The sequence below is a fragment of the Botryllus schlosseri genome, unplaced genomic scaffold, assembly GCF_051294905.1.
Source record: "Botryllus schlosseri isolate E-star unplaced genomic scaffold, Bs_hap1 Bs22a, whole genome shotgun sequence".
Taxonomy (NCBI): Eukaryota; Metazoa; Chordata; class Ascidiacea; order Stolidobranchia; family Styelidae; genus Botryllus; species Botryllus schlosseri.
In genome coordinates, this window is record NW_027648631.1 from 15,094 (window position 1) to 32,734 (window position 17,641).

Below are 17,641 nucleotides of genomic sequence, written 5' to 3' on the forward strand. Positions count from 1 at the left end.
AAAATTTACGAAGTTTGGATGCGGCATATTTAGGTTTTCTAAAAATTATTCATACCCATGACTCGAAATATTGTTAACTAACTTATCATGTTCTGAAGTCTCATACATGCACCGACTCTGTGCATTCAATGTAGGGGTAGCTGACTTGGAGACAGAAAAACCTATATCGCAACACCGCAGTATGTGTGCGTGCAAAACGATACACAGTTATTTTTAGTGCCATCCGTACGACTTATGTTCAACTTGCAGTGCAACTGATGATTTATTTGCGACCGATGCATTAATGACTTTAATACTATGTACTTTAAATTATCCACACCTATGAGTCGAAATGTTGTTAAGTAACTCATGTTTTCAGCATAACCTAAAAGCAAAGTGGACGAATTTCCATGCGACCGATGCATTAATGACTTTAATACTATGTACTTTAAATTATCCACACCTATGAGTCGAAATGTTGTTAAGTAACTCATGTTTTCAGCATAACCTAAAAGCAAAGTGGACGAATTTCCATGTTGATCAAATACCCCAAACACTGCTTGCTTTCATAGTTAGTAATTAAGCGCATCACAGAATTTACCCAAAAAAGTCGGTACTCCGAAAATTTTGTAAAGTAGAGCTTTTGGCGTTGGACTTAAGTTCAAATGAACAAGTGTTCACGTAGGTTCGAGGTCTGAATGAGTCTTTTAAAGCATATAGAAACGAAAAAACTAATCTAAAAAATTTACGAAGTTTGGATGCGGCATATTTGGGTTTTTTAAAAATTATTTATACCCACGATTCGAGATATCGTTACAATGGAACTGGGTTGCCCGAGTGGTTAAGGCGTTGAACTTAAGCTTCAATGAACAGGTGTTCACGTGGGTTCGAACCCCACACCCAGTACGTCTTATAGGGGTTAGGATTTTTTGGATTCAAATTTTTCGCTATTTTTTCATGGCCATAAGTCATTCTGGACCGCGAAATTGTGTAGCATATACTAATTTACGATAGCGCATTTGTAATTCGTGCAAATACAGTAATATCATAGTTCTTGTAACAAATTTGTATGCGCACAATATATGTTTATCATAAGTCCCACACATTCATGATTTCGTCCTAGTTTGAGTTTTAGAAAATATTATACCCACATCGCGACATCTTTCAAAAACAAAACGATGGCCAATGCTTGAGAGAGCAAATTTGCTATTTTTCATTGCCAAATATTGTGCTTTCAATTCACACATGGATTATCGGCAATATAATTTTACTTAACATATTTCTTTCAATTCCAGGCCTATTCAGTCCAATTAACGGCCACAAAGCTGAGTCCTCGACATCTCATACTAGCGCACCATGAAAATGGCGACCTGCAGTCATGGATCGTGGCGAATGGCTTCCGCATAAAGGGATCGTCTCACAATGAAGCGACACCATTTGAGATGGTGCTGGATCTTCTCTATTATGTTTGTGACCTCACATATCCAAAAGTTTTCCAGATACTCTCAATTTTGGATGAAATATTCGAGCGACATCGAACTGTCCTAAACGCAGTCTCCAAACGTCTCCGCTATTTGCACTTTTTCACATTTTATTACACCTTAAGTAGTACTTAACAGTTTTAGTTTTAAATAAAATACGGAATATAAACTAATCGAAAAATTCGGTTTTTGCGTGCATCTGTTTTGCGGGAGCGTATAGCACGTACCTATACATAGTCAACTTTAATAACTGAATTACCATGCTTAACATTGAATCCCAACTCTAAACTTGATACGTAGATGTAGGACATTATGGCAATGCACCATGCTAAATTTCATCACACATCTAATGATGGAACACCTTTAAAACTAACGCAGTCGAATACCGACTTTTACGCGTATCTGTTTGCGTGAACTTAGCATATACCTATACATAGTCAATTTTAATAGCAGAATTACCGTGTTAAACATCGAATTCCCACCTTGAAAGTTGGTACGCGGTTATAGGACATTATAAAAATGCACCATACCAAATCCCATCAGACATTTCATGATGGAACAACTTTAAAACTAACGCGACTCTACATCAACTTTTTGCGTACATCTGTTTTGCGGGAGCGTATAGCACGTACCCATACATAGCCAACTTTAATAACGGAATTACCATGCATTGAATCCCAACTCTAAACTTGATACGTAGTTGTAGGGCATTATGGCTATGCACCATGCTAAATTTCATCACACATCTAATGATGGAACACCTTTGAAACTATCGCAGTCGAATACCAACTTTTACGCATATCTGTTTTTCGTGAACATAGCATATACCCATACATAGTCAATTTTAATAACAGAATTAGCATGCTAAACATTAAATTCTCACCTTGAACGTTGGTACGCAGTTGTAGGACATAATAACAATGCACCATACCAAATTTCGTCAGACATTTCCTGATGTAACACCTTCAAAACCAACGCAGTTCTATACAGACTTTTGGCTAAATCTGTTTTTTCCGTAGCGTAGCACGTACCTAAACATAGTCAATTTTATTAACGGAATTACCATGTTAATATTCGACTCCCTACCTTGAAACTCGGTACGCAGTTGTAAGACATTATGACAATGCACCATGTCAAATTTTGCAAGTACTTTATCTTTACACGACGTTTTTTGTAAAATGAATACTAATTTTATTGAAAAAATAGAAAATAAAAAAGAGCGAAAAATTACATTATATCCCGGAACGCAACAAGAGAAATCGTTTGAATTTGTAAACTACTTGTTCATGACATAATAATAATTCTACTTGTACACTTTTTCACATTTTATAACACTTGAAGTAATACTTAACAGTTTCAGTTTTAAATAAAAGACGGAATATAAACTAATCGAAAAATTCGGTAACCAATTTCGCATAGGCTATGCATGCATACAAATGAGGAAAGTTACATCAACGCGTGTTAAAGTAGCTGTATCGAGTTATCGAATGATTTTCTCCTTACATCAAAACAACTAGAATGTATAACTAAATTAAAAAAACGTATCTAAATGAGCTCCAGGGCATTGTGATTATGCTGCATACCAAATTTCATCACACATTTCATGATGGAACAACTTTAAAACTAACGCAGTTCTATAGCAACTTTTGCCTAAATCTGTTTTCGGCAGCGTGTACATATACATAGTCAGATTTAATAACAGAATTATCATGCTAATATGTGACTCCTCACCTTGAAACTTGGTACGTAGTTGTAGGACATTGTGATTATGCAGCATACCAAATTTCCTCACGCATTTCATAATGGAACAACTTTAAAACTAACGCGGTTCTACATCGACTTTTTGCGTACATCTGTTTTGCGTGGGGGCGTATAGCACGTACCTATACATAGTTAACTTTAACAACGGAATTACCATGCTTAACATTGAATCCCAACTCGAAACTTGATACGTAGTTGTAGAACATTATGGCAATGCACCATGCTAAATTTCATCACACATCTAATGATGGAACACCTTTAAAACTAACGCAGTCGAATACCGACTTTTACGCATATCTGTTTTGCGTGAACATAGCATATACCTATACATAGTCAATTTTAATAGCAGAATTACCGTGTTAAACATTGAATTCCCACCTTGAAAGTTGGTACGCGGTTATAGGAGATTATAACAATGCACCATACCAAATCCCATCACACATTTCATGATGGAACAACTTTAAAACTAACGCGGCTCTACATCGACTTTTTGCGTACATCGGTTTTGTGGGAGCGTATAGCACGTAGCCTACCCATACATAGCCAACTTTAATAACGGAATTACCATGCTTAACATTGAATCCCAACTCGAAACTTGATACGTAGTTATAGGACATTATGGCAATTCACCATGCTAAATTTCATCACACATCTAATGATGGAACACCTTTGAAACTATCGCAGTCGAATACCAACTTTTACGCATATCTGTTTTTCGTGAACATAGCATATACCCATACATAGTCAATTTTAATAACAGAATTAGCATGCTAAACAATAAATTCTCACCTTGAACGTTGATACGCGGTTGTAGGACATAATAACAATGCACCATACCAAATTTCGTCAGACATTTCATGATGTAACACCTTTAAAACTAACGCAGTTCTATACCAACTTCGCGTGAATCTGTTTGCGGGAGCGTAGCACGTACCTATGCGTGATCAGCTTTAGTGATGGAATTACATATGTAATTAAGTTTCAACACTTTTACAATGATTCTTCTTGCTTCCTATAACATCCCACTCGAGAAAATGCGTCGTAGGATATAGATGAAACTAGCACAACTCATCAAGACCGCTAAAAACAGTACATTTCAACATTTAGTACCAGTAAATTTCTAGTAAAGTACAAGACGTGATGATTTCCGAGTGAGTTAAAAAGTAAGTATTGCAGGTATAGTTTACCTGAAAACTGAATACTCTGAAATAGAAGTAGATGCAGTGTAAATAGTTAATCACTTGATTAAGTTTAGTGCAAGCAGATAAAACCTATACTTGAGTAGTACAAAATGCACGAGTACTTCGCTATCGCCTCCCTCCACGTAATAAGTGTCTACGGTTTAAGACTGCTTTTACCGATACTCGTCGGTTTCAGTTTTAGATAGAATTCGGAAACCAAATAATTTCATAAACATAAGCTAATTTAATGAATTTACTCGAATGTACTATGCCGCGCTGATAAGATTAATTATAATATACTTATCATGTTACAGCGATTTTTCTAGTGTAGAAAATCTTTAAAATGTATTAAGCAGGCCAAATGAAGATATTCGTTGAGCTGAATAAACATAAAAAATACTCTAGACTACTTTATCGGTACTTTACAGTTACAGTTTTAGATAAAATTTGTCCCTTTCACCTATAATTACAACTCCTCGCTATCTAAACATGTTTAGAATATATTATTTGCGATGATACGAACCCGTGAAGTACTCAAGTTGCTTTTCGTAGGATATAGATGAAACTGACAACACTCACCAAGACCAGTGATCCACTGAAAAAAGTAAATTGTAGCAGTAAAGTCCCACTAAAGTACAAGAAGTAATGATTTCCTAGTTAGTTAAAAAGTAAGTATTGAGGTATAGTTTGGTCGAACAAGCGAAAAACTCTGAAATAGAAGTAGATGCAGTGTAAATAGGTAATCACTTCATTAAGTATAGCGCAAGCAGGCCAAACCTATACTTAAGTACTGCAAATGTACAAGTACTTCGCTATGTTCTCCTTCCACGTAAAAAGTGACTAGGTTTTAGAGTACTTTATCGGTACTCGACAGTTTCAGTGCTAGATAAAATTTGGTAAGACTTTAAATTTTAAAGTAGTTTGAGCTTACGTTTGTATCACCTTGACAAGTAACATTATCAGACATGAAAATGATACTATCACCGAATATAGAAGTTAACACGCGTCAATGTGTTTCGGAATTCACGAGAAATTGCTTACTAAGAGAAGTATATTGTTGTATACACAATAGTGGAGAGAATATTTAAAATGTAGTAAGCAGGCCGATGGGTATTCGTTTAGTTGTATAGGCATAAAAAACATTCCCGCGCGCTCTTAAACAAAACACTTCCTAACCCTACCACCTAATACTAAGACGCGCGCGGGAATGTTTTTTATGCCTATACAACTAAACGAATACCCATCGGCAACTTGAGTACTTCACGGGTTCGTATCATCGCAAATAATATATTCTAAACATGTTTAGATAGCGAGGAGTTGTAATTATAGGTGAAAGGGACAAATTTTATCTAAAACTGTAACTGTAAAGTACCGATAAAGTAGTCTAGAGTATTTTTTATGTTTATTCAGCTCAACGAATATCTTCATTTGGCCTGCTTAATACATTTTAAAGATTTTCTACACTAGAAAAATCGCTGTAACATGATAAGTATATTATAATTAATCTTATCAGCGCGGCATAGTACATTCGAGTAAATTCATTAAATTAGCTTATGTTTATGAAATTATTTGGTTTCCGAATTCTATCTAAAACTGAAACCGACGAGTATCGGTAAAAGCAGTCTTAAACCGTAGACACTTATTACGTGGAGGGAGGCGATAGCGAAGTACTCGTGCATTTTGTACTACTCAAGTATAGGTTTTATCTGCTTGCACTAAACTTAATCAAGTGATTAACTATTTACACTGCATCTACTTCTATTTCAGAGTATTCAGTTTTCAGGTAAACTATACCTGCAATACTTACTTTTTAACTCACTCGGAAATCATCACGTCTTGTACTTTACTAGAAATTTACTGGTACTAAATGTTGAAATGTACTGTTTTTAGCGGTCTTGATGAGTTGTGCTAGTTTCATCTATATCCTACGACGCATTTTCTCGAGTGGGATGTTATAGGAAGCAAGAAGAATCATTGTAAAAGTGTTGAAACTTAATTACATATGTAATTCCATCACTAAAGCTGATCACGCATAGGTACGTGCTACGCTCCCGCAAACAGATTCACGCGAAGTTGGTATAGAACTGCGTTAGTTTTAAAGGTGTTACATCATGAAATGTCTGACGAAATTTGGTATGGTGCATTGTTATTATGTCCTACAACCGCGTATCAACGTTCAAGGTGAGAATTTATTGTTTAGCATGCTAATTCTGTTATTAAAATTGACTATGTATGGGTATATGCTATGTTCACGAAAAACAGATATGCGTAAAAGTTGGTATTCGACTGCGATAGTTTCAAAGGTGTTCCATCATTAGATGTGTGATGAAATTTAGCATGGTGAATTGCCATAATGTCCTATAACTACGTATCAAGTTTCGAGTTGGGATTCAATGTTAAGCATGGTAATTCCGTTATTAAAGTTGGCTATGTATGGGTAGGCTACGTGCTATACGCTCCCACAAAACCGATGTACGCAAAAAGTCGATGTAGAGCCGCGTTAGTTTTAAAGTTGTTCCATCATGAAATGTGTGATGGGATTTGGTATGGTGCATTGTTATAATCTCCTATAACCGCGTACCAACTTTCAAGGTGGGAATTCAATGTTTAACACGGTAATTCTGCTATTAAAATTGACTATGTATAGGTATATGCTATGTTCACGCAAAACAGATATGCGTAAAAGTCGGTATTCGACTGCGTTAGTTTTAAAGGTGTTCCATCATTAGATGTGTGATGAAATTTAGCATGGTGCATTGCCATAATGTTCTACAACTACGTATCAAGTTTCGAGTTGGGATTCAATGTTAAGCATGGTAATTCCGTTGTTAAAGTTAACTATGTATAGGTACGTGCTATACGCCCCCACGCAAAACAGATGTACGCAAAAAGTCGATGTAGAACCGCGTTAGTTTTAAAGTTGTTCCATTATGAAATGCGTGAGGAAATTTGGTATGCTGCATAATCACAATGTCCTACAACTACGTACCAAGTTTCAAGGTGAGGAGTCACATATTAGCATGATAATTCTGTTATTAAATCTGACTATGTATATGTACACGCTGCCGAAAACAGATTTAGGCAAAAGTTGCTATAGAACTGCGTTAGTTTTAAAGTTGTTCCATCATGAAATGTGTGATGAAATTTGGTATGCAGCATAATCACAATGCCCTGGAGCTCATTTAGATACGTTTTTTTAATTTAGTTATACATTCTAGTTGTTTTGATGTAAGGAGAAAATCATTCGATAACTCGATACAGCTACTTTAACACGCGTTGATGTAACTTTCCTCATTTGTATGCATGCATAGCCTATGCGAAATTGGTTACCGAATTTTTCGATTAGTTTATATTCCGTCTTTTATTTAAAACTGAAACTGTTAAGTATTACTTCAAGTGTTATAAAATGTGAAAAAGTGTACAAGTAGAATTATTATTATGTCATGAACAAGTAGTTTACAAATTCAAACGATTTCTCTTGTTGCGTTCCGGGATATAATGTAATTTTTCGCTCTTTTTTATTTTCTATTTTTTCAATAAAATTAGTATTCATTTTACAAAAAACGTCGTGTAAAGATAAAGTACTTGCAAAATTTGACATGGTGCATTGTCATAATGTCTTACAACTGCGTACCGAGTTTCAAGGTAGGGAGTCGAATATTAACATGGTAATTCCGTTAATAAAATTGACTATGTTTAGGTACGTGCTACGCTACGGAAAAAACAGATTTAGCCAAAAGTCTGTATAGAACTGCGTTGGTTTTGAAGGTGTTACATCAGGAAATGTCTGACGAAATTTGGTATGGTGCATTGTTATTATGTCCTACAACTGCGTACCAACGTTCAAGGTGAGAATTTAATGTTTAGCATGCTAATTCTGTTATTAAAATTGACTATGTATGGGTATATGCTATGTTCACGAAAAACAGATATGCGTAAAAGTCGGTATTCGACTGCGATAGTTTCAAAGGTGTTCCATCATTAGATGTGTGATGAAATTTAGCATGGTGCATAGCCATAATGCCCTACAACTACGTATCAAGTTTAGAGTTGGGATTCAATGCATGGTAATTCCGTTATTAAAGTTGGCTATGTATGGGTACGTGCTATACGCTCCCGCAAAACAGATGTACGCAAAAAGTTGATGTAGAGTCGCGTTAGTTTTAAAGTTGTTCCATCATGAAATGTCTGATGGGATTTGGTATGGTGCATTTTTATAATGTCCTATAACCGCGTACCAACTTTCAAGGTGGGAATTCGATGTTTAACACGGTAATTCTGCTATTAAAATTGACTATGTATAGGTATATGCTAAGTTCACGCAAACAGATACGCGTAAAAGTCGGTATTCGACTGCGTTAGTTTTAAAGGTGTTCCATCATTAGATGTGTGATGAAATTTAGCATGGTGCATTGCCATAATGTCCTACATCTACGTATCAAGTTTAGAGTTGGGATTCAATGTTAAGCATGGTAATTCAGTTATTAAAGTTGACTATGTATAGGTACGTGCTATACGCTCCCGCAAAACAGATGCACGCAAAAACCGAATTTTTCGATTAGTTTATATTCCGTATTTTATTTAAAACTAAAACTGTTAAGTACTACTTAAGGTGTAATAAAATGTGAAAAAGTGCAAATAGCGGAGACGTTTGGAGACTGCGTTTAGGACAGTTCGATGTCGCTCGAATATTTCATCCAAAATTGAGAGTATCTGGAAAACTTTTGGATATGTGAGGTCACAAACATAATAGAGAAGATCCAGCACCATCTCAAATGGTGTCGCTTCATTGTGAGACGATCCCTTTATGCGGAAGCCATTCGCCACGATCCATGACTGCAGGTCGCCATTTTCATGGTGCGCTAGTATGAGATGTCGAGGACTCAGCTTTGTGGCCGTTAATTGGACTGAATAGGCCTGGAATTGAAAGAAATATGTTAAGTAAAATTATATTGCCGATAATCCATGTGTGAATTGAAAGCACAATATTTGGCAATGAAAAATAGCAAATTTGCTCTCTCAAGCATTGGCCATCGTTTTGTTTTTGAAAGATGTCGCGATGTGGGTATAATATTTTCTAAAACTCAAACTAGGACGAAATCATGAATGTGTGGGACTTATGATAAACATATATTGTGCGCATACAAATTTGTTACAAGAACTATGATATTACTGTATTTGCACGAATTACAAATGCGCTATCGTAAATTAGTATATGCTACACAATTTCGCGGTCCAGAATGACTTATGGCCATGAAAAAATAGCGAAAAATTTGAATCCAAAAAATCCTAATCCCCATAAGACGTACTGGGTGTGGGGTTCGAACCCACGTGGACACCTGTTCATTGAAGCTTAAGTTCAACGCCTTAACCACTCGGGCAACCCAGTTCCATTGTAACGATATCTCGAATCGTGGGTATAAATAATTTTTAAAAAACCCAAATATGCCGCATCCAAACTTCGTAAATTTTTTAGATTAGTTTTTTCGTTTCTATATGCTTTAAAAGACTCATTCAGACCTCGAACCTACGTGAACACTTGTTCATTTGAACTTAAGTCCAACGCCAAAAGCTCTACTTTACAAAATTTTCGGAGTACCGACTTTTTTGGGTAAATTCTGTGATGCGCTTAATTACTAACTATGAAAGCAAGCAGTGTTTGGGGTATTTGATCAACATGGAAATTCGTCCACTTTGCTTTTAGGTTATGCTGAAAACATGAGTTACTTAACAACATTTCGACTCATAGGTGTGGATAATTTAAAGTACATAGTATTAAAGTCATTAATGCATCGGTCGCATGGAAATTCGTCCACTTTGCTTTTAGGTTATGCTGAAAACATGAGTTACTTAACAACATTTCGACTCATAGGTGTGGATAATTTAAAGTACATAGTATTAAAGTCATTAATGCATCGGTCGCAAATAAATCATCAGTTGCACTGCAAGTTGAACATAAGTCGTACGGATGGCACTAAAAATAACTGTGTATCGTTTTGCACGCACACATACTGCGGTGTTGCGATATAGGTTTTTCTGTCTCCAAGTCAGCTACCCCTACATTGAATGCACAGAGTCGGTGCATGTATGAGACTTCAGAACATGATAAGTTAGTTAACAATATTTCGAGTCATGGGTATGAATAATTTTTAGAAAACCTAAATATGCCGCATCCAAACTTCGTAAATTTTTTCGATTAGTTTTTTTTTTCGTTTCTAGCTATTTTAAAAGACTCAGTGTGGAAATTTCGAAACTTGCATGAATTGCAAGCTACATAATACAACTAGTTAACACGCGCTGATGTAACTTTCCTCATTTGTATGCATAGCCTACGCGAATTCACTGGATTGAACTTTACTGAATACTCCGCAATGTAAAATTAGTATACACCATACAAAATCCGGATTGTTTAAGTCTTTAGTGTAGCGGAATAGTGTAGTTTTCTAACTACTTTACAAATTCATACGGTTTTTCTTGGTGCGTTCCAGGATAAATGCAATTTTTCACGCTTTTTTATTTTTATTTTTTCATTAAAATTGGAGCTACTGTATATTATTTATCGCCTATATTTAAATTCGGTGTGCTAATGCGTTGAGGTTGAAGCTAAAACATCCTATTTCATGCGGCCAAGAAGTCTAGCACCGCGTAGCCGAATTTAGCATACCGAAAAATATCTACTTTACAAAATTTTCATTTCTTTATGTCCATTAGAGTCGCACCATCTATTTATTTCATGGATAACAAATTACTCCTGCTTTTATCAGAGGATATACTTTCCTAGGGTTTGCCTACTAACAGTACTTAGTTTAGATTAATGAAAAATATAGTGATTGAAAATAGATCACTGGATTATAGTTTACAGAAAACTCCACAATTCTATGTGACGTCCTTGCATGCCAACAACCGTGGAACTATTCGCCACCTCATAAACACTTGAGTAGGCCTACATTTGATGCGTGTGGGGAACACCTAGGTAAATTTTCATATGCGTTTAGTTTCCAGCTCTGAAAGCAAGCTTGGTCTATGATCAATAGCAACTATTTCAACAAATATTACATACCTATTGATAGATAGCTAAGGCACCATGTCGACCCAAAATTATACCTTTTGCCGTCCATACTTTTATAACCCTTGAAGGGGTAAAATTTGCATTACACTAACTTGCAATTGTGAAGCGGCGTTTCACTGTCGGTTTAATCACCCTTATTCTAGTGACATGAAAAGGACTGAATCGTATGAATTGTGGTCACTACAAGAATCGAGCGAAAGCGCTGTTTCACGCCGTCTTGCATCGGTCACGATTAGTTTTACTTTTCAACTAACTTGTTGTCTGTCGTTATATTCATTAGACTCGCTTTCATGCGGCTAATTTGTCCCTATCATTATAACGTCGGTGATCGCGTACCTGCGGCGAAGGTGTTCGTTTAATTATAGCAACGAGAACCGGGTCCTGCGGCTATTCCGTTGGCATTTTAGTGCCGAGTTAAATACCCTTATACTCGACATGCAAACATTATACAGGTAGCGGTTATACTGCGAGCTGATGAATTCGTCATCTATTCGCCTAGCGTAGTTGTTCATAATCCCGACCTTCCGCTCGTATCGTATATACTACAAGCCAGTGATCGCTACATCAAACAAAACGGTCAGATCGAACGCAAGAACTCGGATCGCAGTGTCGGACGGCAGCAAAGCGGTGTACCTCGAAACATCAACCGATCTGGAGGATTTCAGCTAGTGAATCGATGCAATAACGATCAATGATATCATTGATATGCTCTTTTTTCGAAATAAAATGAACTCGTACACTATACAATGCTATTTCAAGGAGACTGAGTAAAGTGCCAATGTAAGTTTTGACGCGGCAATCATAAGTCGTAAAATGTGGAAACTGCAGAAACCGTAACTTGTACACATAAAATCAAGTTTAAAAAATATGGATGGATGATATTAGTCCTAAATACACATAATACAATATCTGAGAAAATTATCAAGATGCGGCAATCAATGCAGCGATGATATAGCAATGGATGGATGATGTGGCACTATAGGCGCGGCGCTTGATGATGATGTGGCACAGATGACGTAGCAGATGAATGTACCCTTAGGGTATGAAAATGGGCGGATGATGTGGCAATGTAGGCGTGGCAATTAAGGCGACGTGGCGTAATTTGATTGGCCTGCACGAAACGATACCACCCTTACTACTCACGGCCCCGTAATTGTCGCGCAAAATTCCAAAAATGGTCGAAAACCGTGTTTCGGCGCGTTCTGCTTCGTCGATATCGCTCCCTGTCCTTGTCGGAGGCCCGTAAAAGCGGTCTGTCCCTGTTGTAGGCCCTGCACCAGACAACCACAGCGAAATTCGGGACCTCAAACAGTGTCACGGCCCCGTAATTGTCGCGCAAAATTCCAAAAATGGTCGAAAACCGTGTTTCGGCGCGTGCTGCTTCGTCGATATCGCTCCCTGTCCTTGTCGGAGGCCCGTAAAAGCGGTCTGTCCCTGTTGTAGGCCCTGCACCAGACAACCACAACGAGATTCAGACCTTAAACAGTGTCACGGCTCCGCAATAATCGGTCAAAAACCGCCCAAAATGCAAAAAAATCGTCAAAAACCGTGTTTCGGCGCGTACTGCTCCGTCGATATAGCAAGCAGTACGTGTACGAGACCCGTAAAAGCGGTTTGCGCGTCTTGTAGGCCTAGCACACGACAACCGCAGCGAGATTTAGGACCTTAAACAGTGTCAACAACCGCCCAAAATGCATAAAAATCGTCAAAAAACGTGTTTCGGCGGGCCCCAGACCGATTTTCGAGAAAAAAAATTTCGGGCCCTCTATGACGTAATAATGAACCGGGAATATCTTTTTCCAGAAAATTCTCGCCGCGAGCTCATATGCTAGTGAACTGTCGCGTTAGAAGGACGTTTGGAGTGGATTACCGTGCATCAAGAACATTTATTGGAATCTCAAGTCACCGGGTGAGTGAAAATTTCTTCTAGTTGCGAAATCCACATACTTTAGCGTGGCGCGATTAGGCGAAATAGCTTTTCCCGAGTCCAAAATCGTTGGATTTCGGGCCATAACTAGTCCCCGTAACTCGTCTCTATCTCAGCGCCTGTAACTTCGATTTGGTAAATTTCTTTTTTATTGCATTCTTCTCTCGGCGCCAATTCGATCGCGGGGTCGTTTGTTTGTCTGCTGCATACACGAGCCCAGATATTGGACGAAACGTCCCGAAAAAAATCCCTATACTTAACACGGCGCGATTTTGCGGAAGTCCAACTTCCCATAAGGAATGCATGGACCGGTTTCCGTGCCGTATCTACTCTCTGGGACGGCCCAGAATGACGAACGACGCACCGACGTGTTGGTATTCGCGCCCCGGTCATATCGGTGTGCGGCTCGACGATGTCCGACTTGAGGGAGGACCGCTATCGGCCTCCAAAGTAGCCTTTGATCAGCCGTGACGTCACAGTCGGCGGAAATCCCATAAGGAATGCCTGGTACGGTTTTCGGCCATTATCTCCTCTCTGGTACGGCCCAGAATGACGAACGACACATCTCTGTGTTCCTAAGCGGGCGCTGGTCACGTCGATGTGCGGCTCGATGGGTGTGGGTCACGTGTGGCGGCGCTAGAGAGTCGCGAATATCGGATTTCTGAGGGGGTTACAGGCCCGTAGCGTTCCTCCCCGAGCACTGACATGCACGAACGACCCATCGTTGCGTTCTGATCTTCGAGGCGGTCATTCGAACACCAAATTCGACATCGTGGGCCCTCGTGGGGGGTCGCCAAAGCCCCCCCCCCCCATTTTACTTCAACCGGAGATATCTCAGCTCCGGTACATCCGATTCTGGAAATTTCTTTTTCCGCGCATTCTTCTCTTGGCGCCAATTCGATCGCGGGGTCGTTTGTGTGTCTGCTACATACACGAGCCAAGCTTTTAGACGAAACGTCCCGGAAAAATCCCTATACTTTAACATGGGGCCGGAGGTCGAAAAAAGTTGAAGTCTTTGACCAATTTATTTTCGTTCTAAACCGCCTAGGCGTGTTCCTAGGACTCTCTAGAGACGCGTGGTGAAGAAAATATCACGATCCCTCAACTTTTCCGGGCCCCAGACCGATTTTCGGGAAAAAAAATTTCGGGCCCTCTATGACGTAATAATGACCCGGGAATATATTTTTCCAGAAAATTCTCTTCGCGCGCTCATATGCTATTGAACTGTCGCGTTAGAAGGACGTTTGGAGTGGATTACCGTGCATCAAGAACATATAATGGAATCTCAAGTCGTCGGGTGAGTGAAAATGTCTTCTAATTTCGAAATCCCTATGCTTAAGCGTGGCGCGATTCGGCGAAATAGCTTTTACCGAGTCCAAAATCGTTGGTTTTCGGTCCATAACTCTCTCTGCTCCGGTAACTTCAACATGGCGCGATTTTTAATATTTCTATTGTAGCGATCCCGTTGCAATTCGACCCACGAAAAGAATCAGACTCGACAGGTGTCAGGTTTGCCATATACAAACCAAAGGTCATAGAACGAGGCATCTTCGTAACGTTCATAAGTGGTCCGTGGACAGAATTAAAGAGTAAGATCGTTGTTGGCTTATTTATAACAACCAGAAGCAAATAAATATTACGTGTCGCAGGTCTGCTCGCTACTTGCGCGAGCCCCGGCAATGTCGTCCACGGTCTTGGTGTGGTCTCTGCTCTAGACCAGTAGCCACGGCATATATAGCAACCCACTGGAGGATTATTCATTCCGATAAAATACGCGACGGCTTCGGGATAGGTTGCGAGACCTACCAGGAAAACTTTAAAAAGTTGACCTTCGAGTCCGACTTTTCAAGCGTGAGTAACTCTGATGGTAATGTGTCACTTTTTACCGAAATAATGCAGATCCGTTTATTACAGCTACTCTCCCTGTACGAAAGGCACCGCCAAGTGCAAGCGCTCGACGAAGCCAACACCAAAATGGTCGTCAGCAAACTAAAATCAGTTTTCAAGAAGTTTGTGGTTGACGAGCCGGAACAATTAGTCACGTACATTTCTAACGCCGACGGGAGACTGTCCGCGAGCACTATTTTCAACACCCTGACGTCGCTAAAGGTATTTCTTGAATTTGCGCGTATGCACCATCCGGCATTGTTGGAAAAAGTGGTTTCACCGGACAAACAACTGAGAGCCCTACAAATCATCGCGACGTACTCTAGAGCGACCAATAAAAGAAGAAAGCGGCAGCACGAGAAACGTTTGTCCTTCGACATGGACGTCATCAATAAAAATTGGCCGAATATCAAAAGGTTCGTGTTAAGGTTAAAATATCGTAAAGTTTTAAGTTTAATATGCGTGTATTTTTTAGAATGATCAAAAGCGAAACGTTTAAAAGAGACCTCCATCAACCGTTAACAAACGAAAACGTGCGGGATTGCTTGGCCGCGACAATAATCCAGGTTGGACTTGAAAGTGGCACGAGACTGTCATATTTTCGTAGAGTGACCGGATACGAGCTTAGCCACGCCGTCCGTTCTGTGAACGATCCCGAAATGTTAGTCGTACAGGTCGACCACAACAAGTGCCCTTCGAATCAGGGCTTGTTAGTAATGAGTCGACAAGACTGTGAACGATTCAAACAGGTAGGTGTTACGAAGATGTGAACGTGTAATGGAGCGGTCTCCAGCCTCTTTTCGATTTCAGATTTGCAAGCAAACGAATCCAGACTTGGATTTTTCACGAGAAGAAGTAGCGTTACGGAACTCCAACGGCAAGCCCTTCCTAAATTTATCGGTTTGTGTCGGGGAATATCTCGGTCGCCACGAAGTCTGCCTCACGTACCAGCATTTGCGTAAAATAGTCGCGACGATGGCCAGTTCGCTGGACGACATCGGACAATATCATGTCGCGATGTCCTCGTCCCACAGTACAGAGATCGCGAGTCGACACTATGACGGAATAGGCAGAACCAAGAGGGCGGCTGCCGGAGCGATTCTATGCAAGAAATTACTCGGGATGGCCATGTCAAGTACACATGACGACCTATATTCGGAATTGGCCGCGTCAAGCGTTCCTCACAATGAAGGTATGTAAAGTCATAATAAACTACAACGTCATACATCTGATCGCAACTGTTAATTAAGGATCATTTGAATCACCAACCGCAACCCCGACTACAGCTGAACCAGATCCGCAAGCAAGGCACGATACAAATTTTCACAACGAGGATGATATGCAAGCAAGCGCAGCTACCTCAGTGCCTTCAATCGCTACGGAACAGGACACACAAATCGTCACACCGACTTCAGCCCCGAGCACGGTTCAACCAGAGGCGGAAAGAAAGGACGACACCACTTTACACACCGACGATGACATGCATTCAAACGGATCTAGCTCGGAGCCTCTAATCGCTACGGACCGCGACACAAAGATAGTCACAAATGAGGGTAATCTATTTGCTATTACCGTCCAAATTGCATGTCTGATCACGTTCAAACGCGCAGGTAATGACGTCGAGGAGCTGGCGGACTCGATATGTAACCGGCAGAGAGGTAGCAAGACCACTTTGACAAACGAGCAAGTCGTGAAATTGATCAAAGACGTTCGCCTGCGTGCATTTTATGACGACAGCGGACCTCTACTGAGCAAAATTGTTCACGAATATAAATCAGAATGCTATTTGACTTTTCAACAAATGCGTTCAAAATTAAGATTGATCAAGTCGTTCCTAATCAATAATAAATCTCGATAACTAGAGTTTTGTTCTCTGACTCTTTATTTTGATCGTCATTCATGGGGAAAGAGGTTTGAACGTGCTTCGGAATTGATAATGGTAAATCTTCCGAAATCGTGGCGCCAATCATGATACGTCTAAGGCCCCTTCACGACGTCGAGAGCGCGACGCACTTACACTCCGTACGAAATTCATGAGCGGCTCCACCAGCTCACGATGGCGGAGAATTATCATGAGACCTCGTACACGTTTTAACGCAAAATGAAGGCGCCAATAAAGTCCCTAACCCTAACCCATGACAAGTCGCCACGAGTCTCATGACAAGTCGCCACGAGTCTCATGACAAGTCGCCACGAGTCTCATGACAAGTCGCCACGAGTCTCATGACAAGTCGCCACGAGTCTCATGACAAGTCGCCACGAGTCTCATGACAAGTCGCCACGAGTCTCATGACAAGTCGCCACGAGTCTCATGACAAGTCGCCACGAGTCTCATGACAAGTCGCCACGAGTCTCA

General features: G+C 39.8%; 1 protein-coding gene and 2 non-coding genes across 4 annotated transcripts; 2 read left to right on the forward strand and 1 right to left on the reverse strand.

Annotated features, from left to right (window-relative positions):
- Positions 1 to 802: 802 nt before the first annotated feature.
- Positions 803 to 885, forward strand: Trnal-uaa (transfer RNA leucine (anticodon UAA)). The gene has a single exon. It is a non-coding gene; the product is annotated as a tRNA-Leu (tRNA).
- Positions 886 to 9,708: 8,823 nt separating this feature from the next.
- Positions 9,709 to 9,791, reverse strand: Trnal-uaa (transfer RNA leucine (anticodon UAA)). The gene has a single exon. It is a non-coding gene; the product is annotated as a tRNA-Leu (tRNA).
- Positions 9,792 to 12,918: 3,127 nt separating this feature from the next.
- On the forward strand, positions 12,919 to 17,158 carry LOC145459890 (uncharacterized). Of its 2 annotated transcripts, XM_080338401.1 has the most exons (9): positions 12,920 to 13,380; positions 14,590 to 14,695; positions 14,856 to 14,987; positions 15,048 to 15,249; positions 15,313 to 15,701; positions 15,761 to 16,034; positions 16,096 to 16,477; positions 16,536 to 16,838; positions 16,896 to 17,158. In XM_080338401.1, the coding sequence occupies exons 2-9, from the start codon at positions 14,676 to 14,678 to the stop codon at positions 17,141 to 17,143; spliced, it is 1,950 nt and encodes a 649-aa protein (XP_080194527.1). In that variant the 5' UTR covers positions 12,920 to 13,380; positions 14,590 to 14,675; the 3' UTR covers positions 17,144 to 17,158. The 2 variants fall into 2 exon arrangements, with proteins under 2 accessions (XP_080194526.1, XP_080194527.1); XM_080338400.1 differs by having other exon boundaries at positions 12,919 to 13,380; positions 16,536 to 17,158.
- The last annotated feature ends 483 nt before the right edge of the window (positions 17,159 to 17,641 follow it).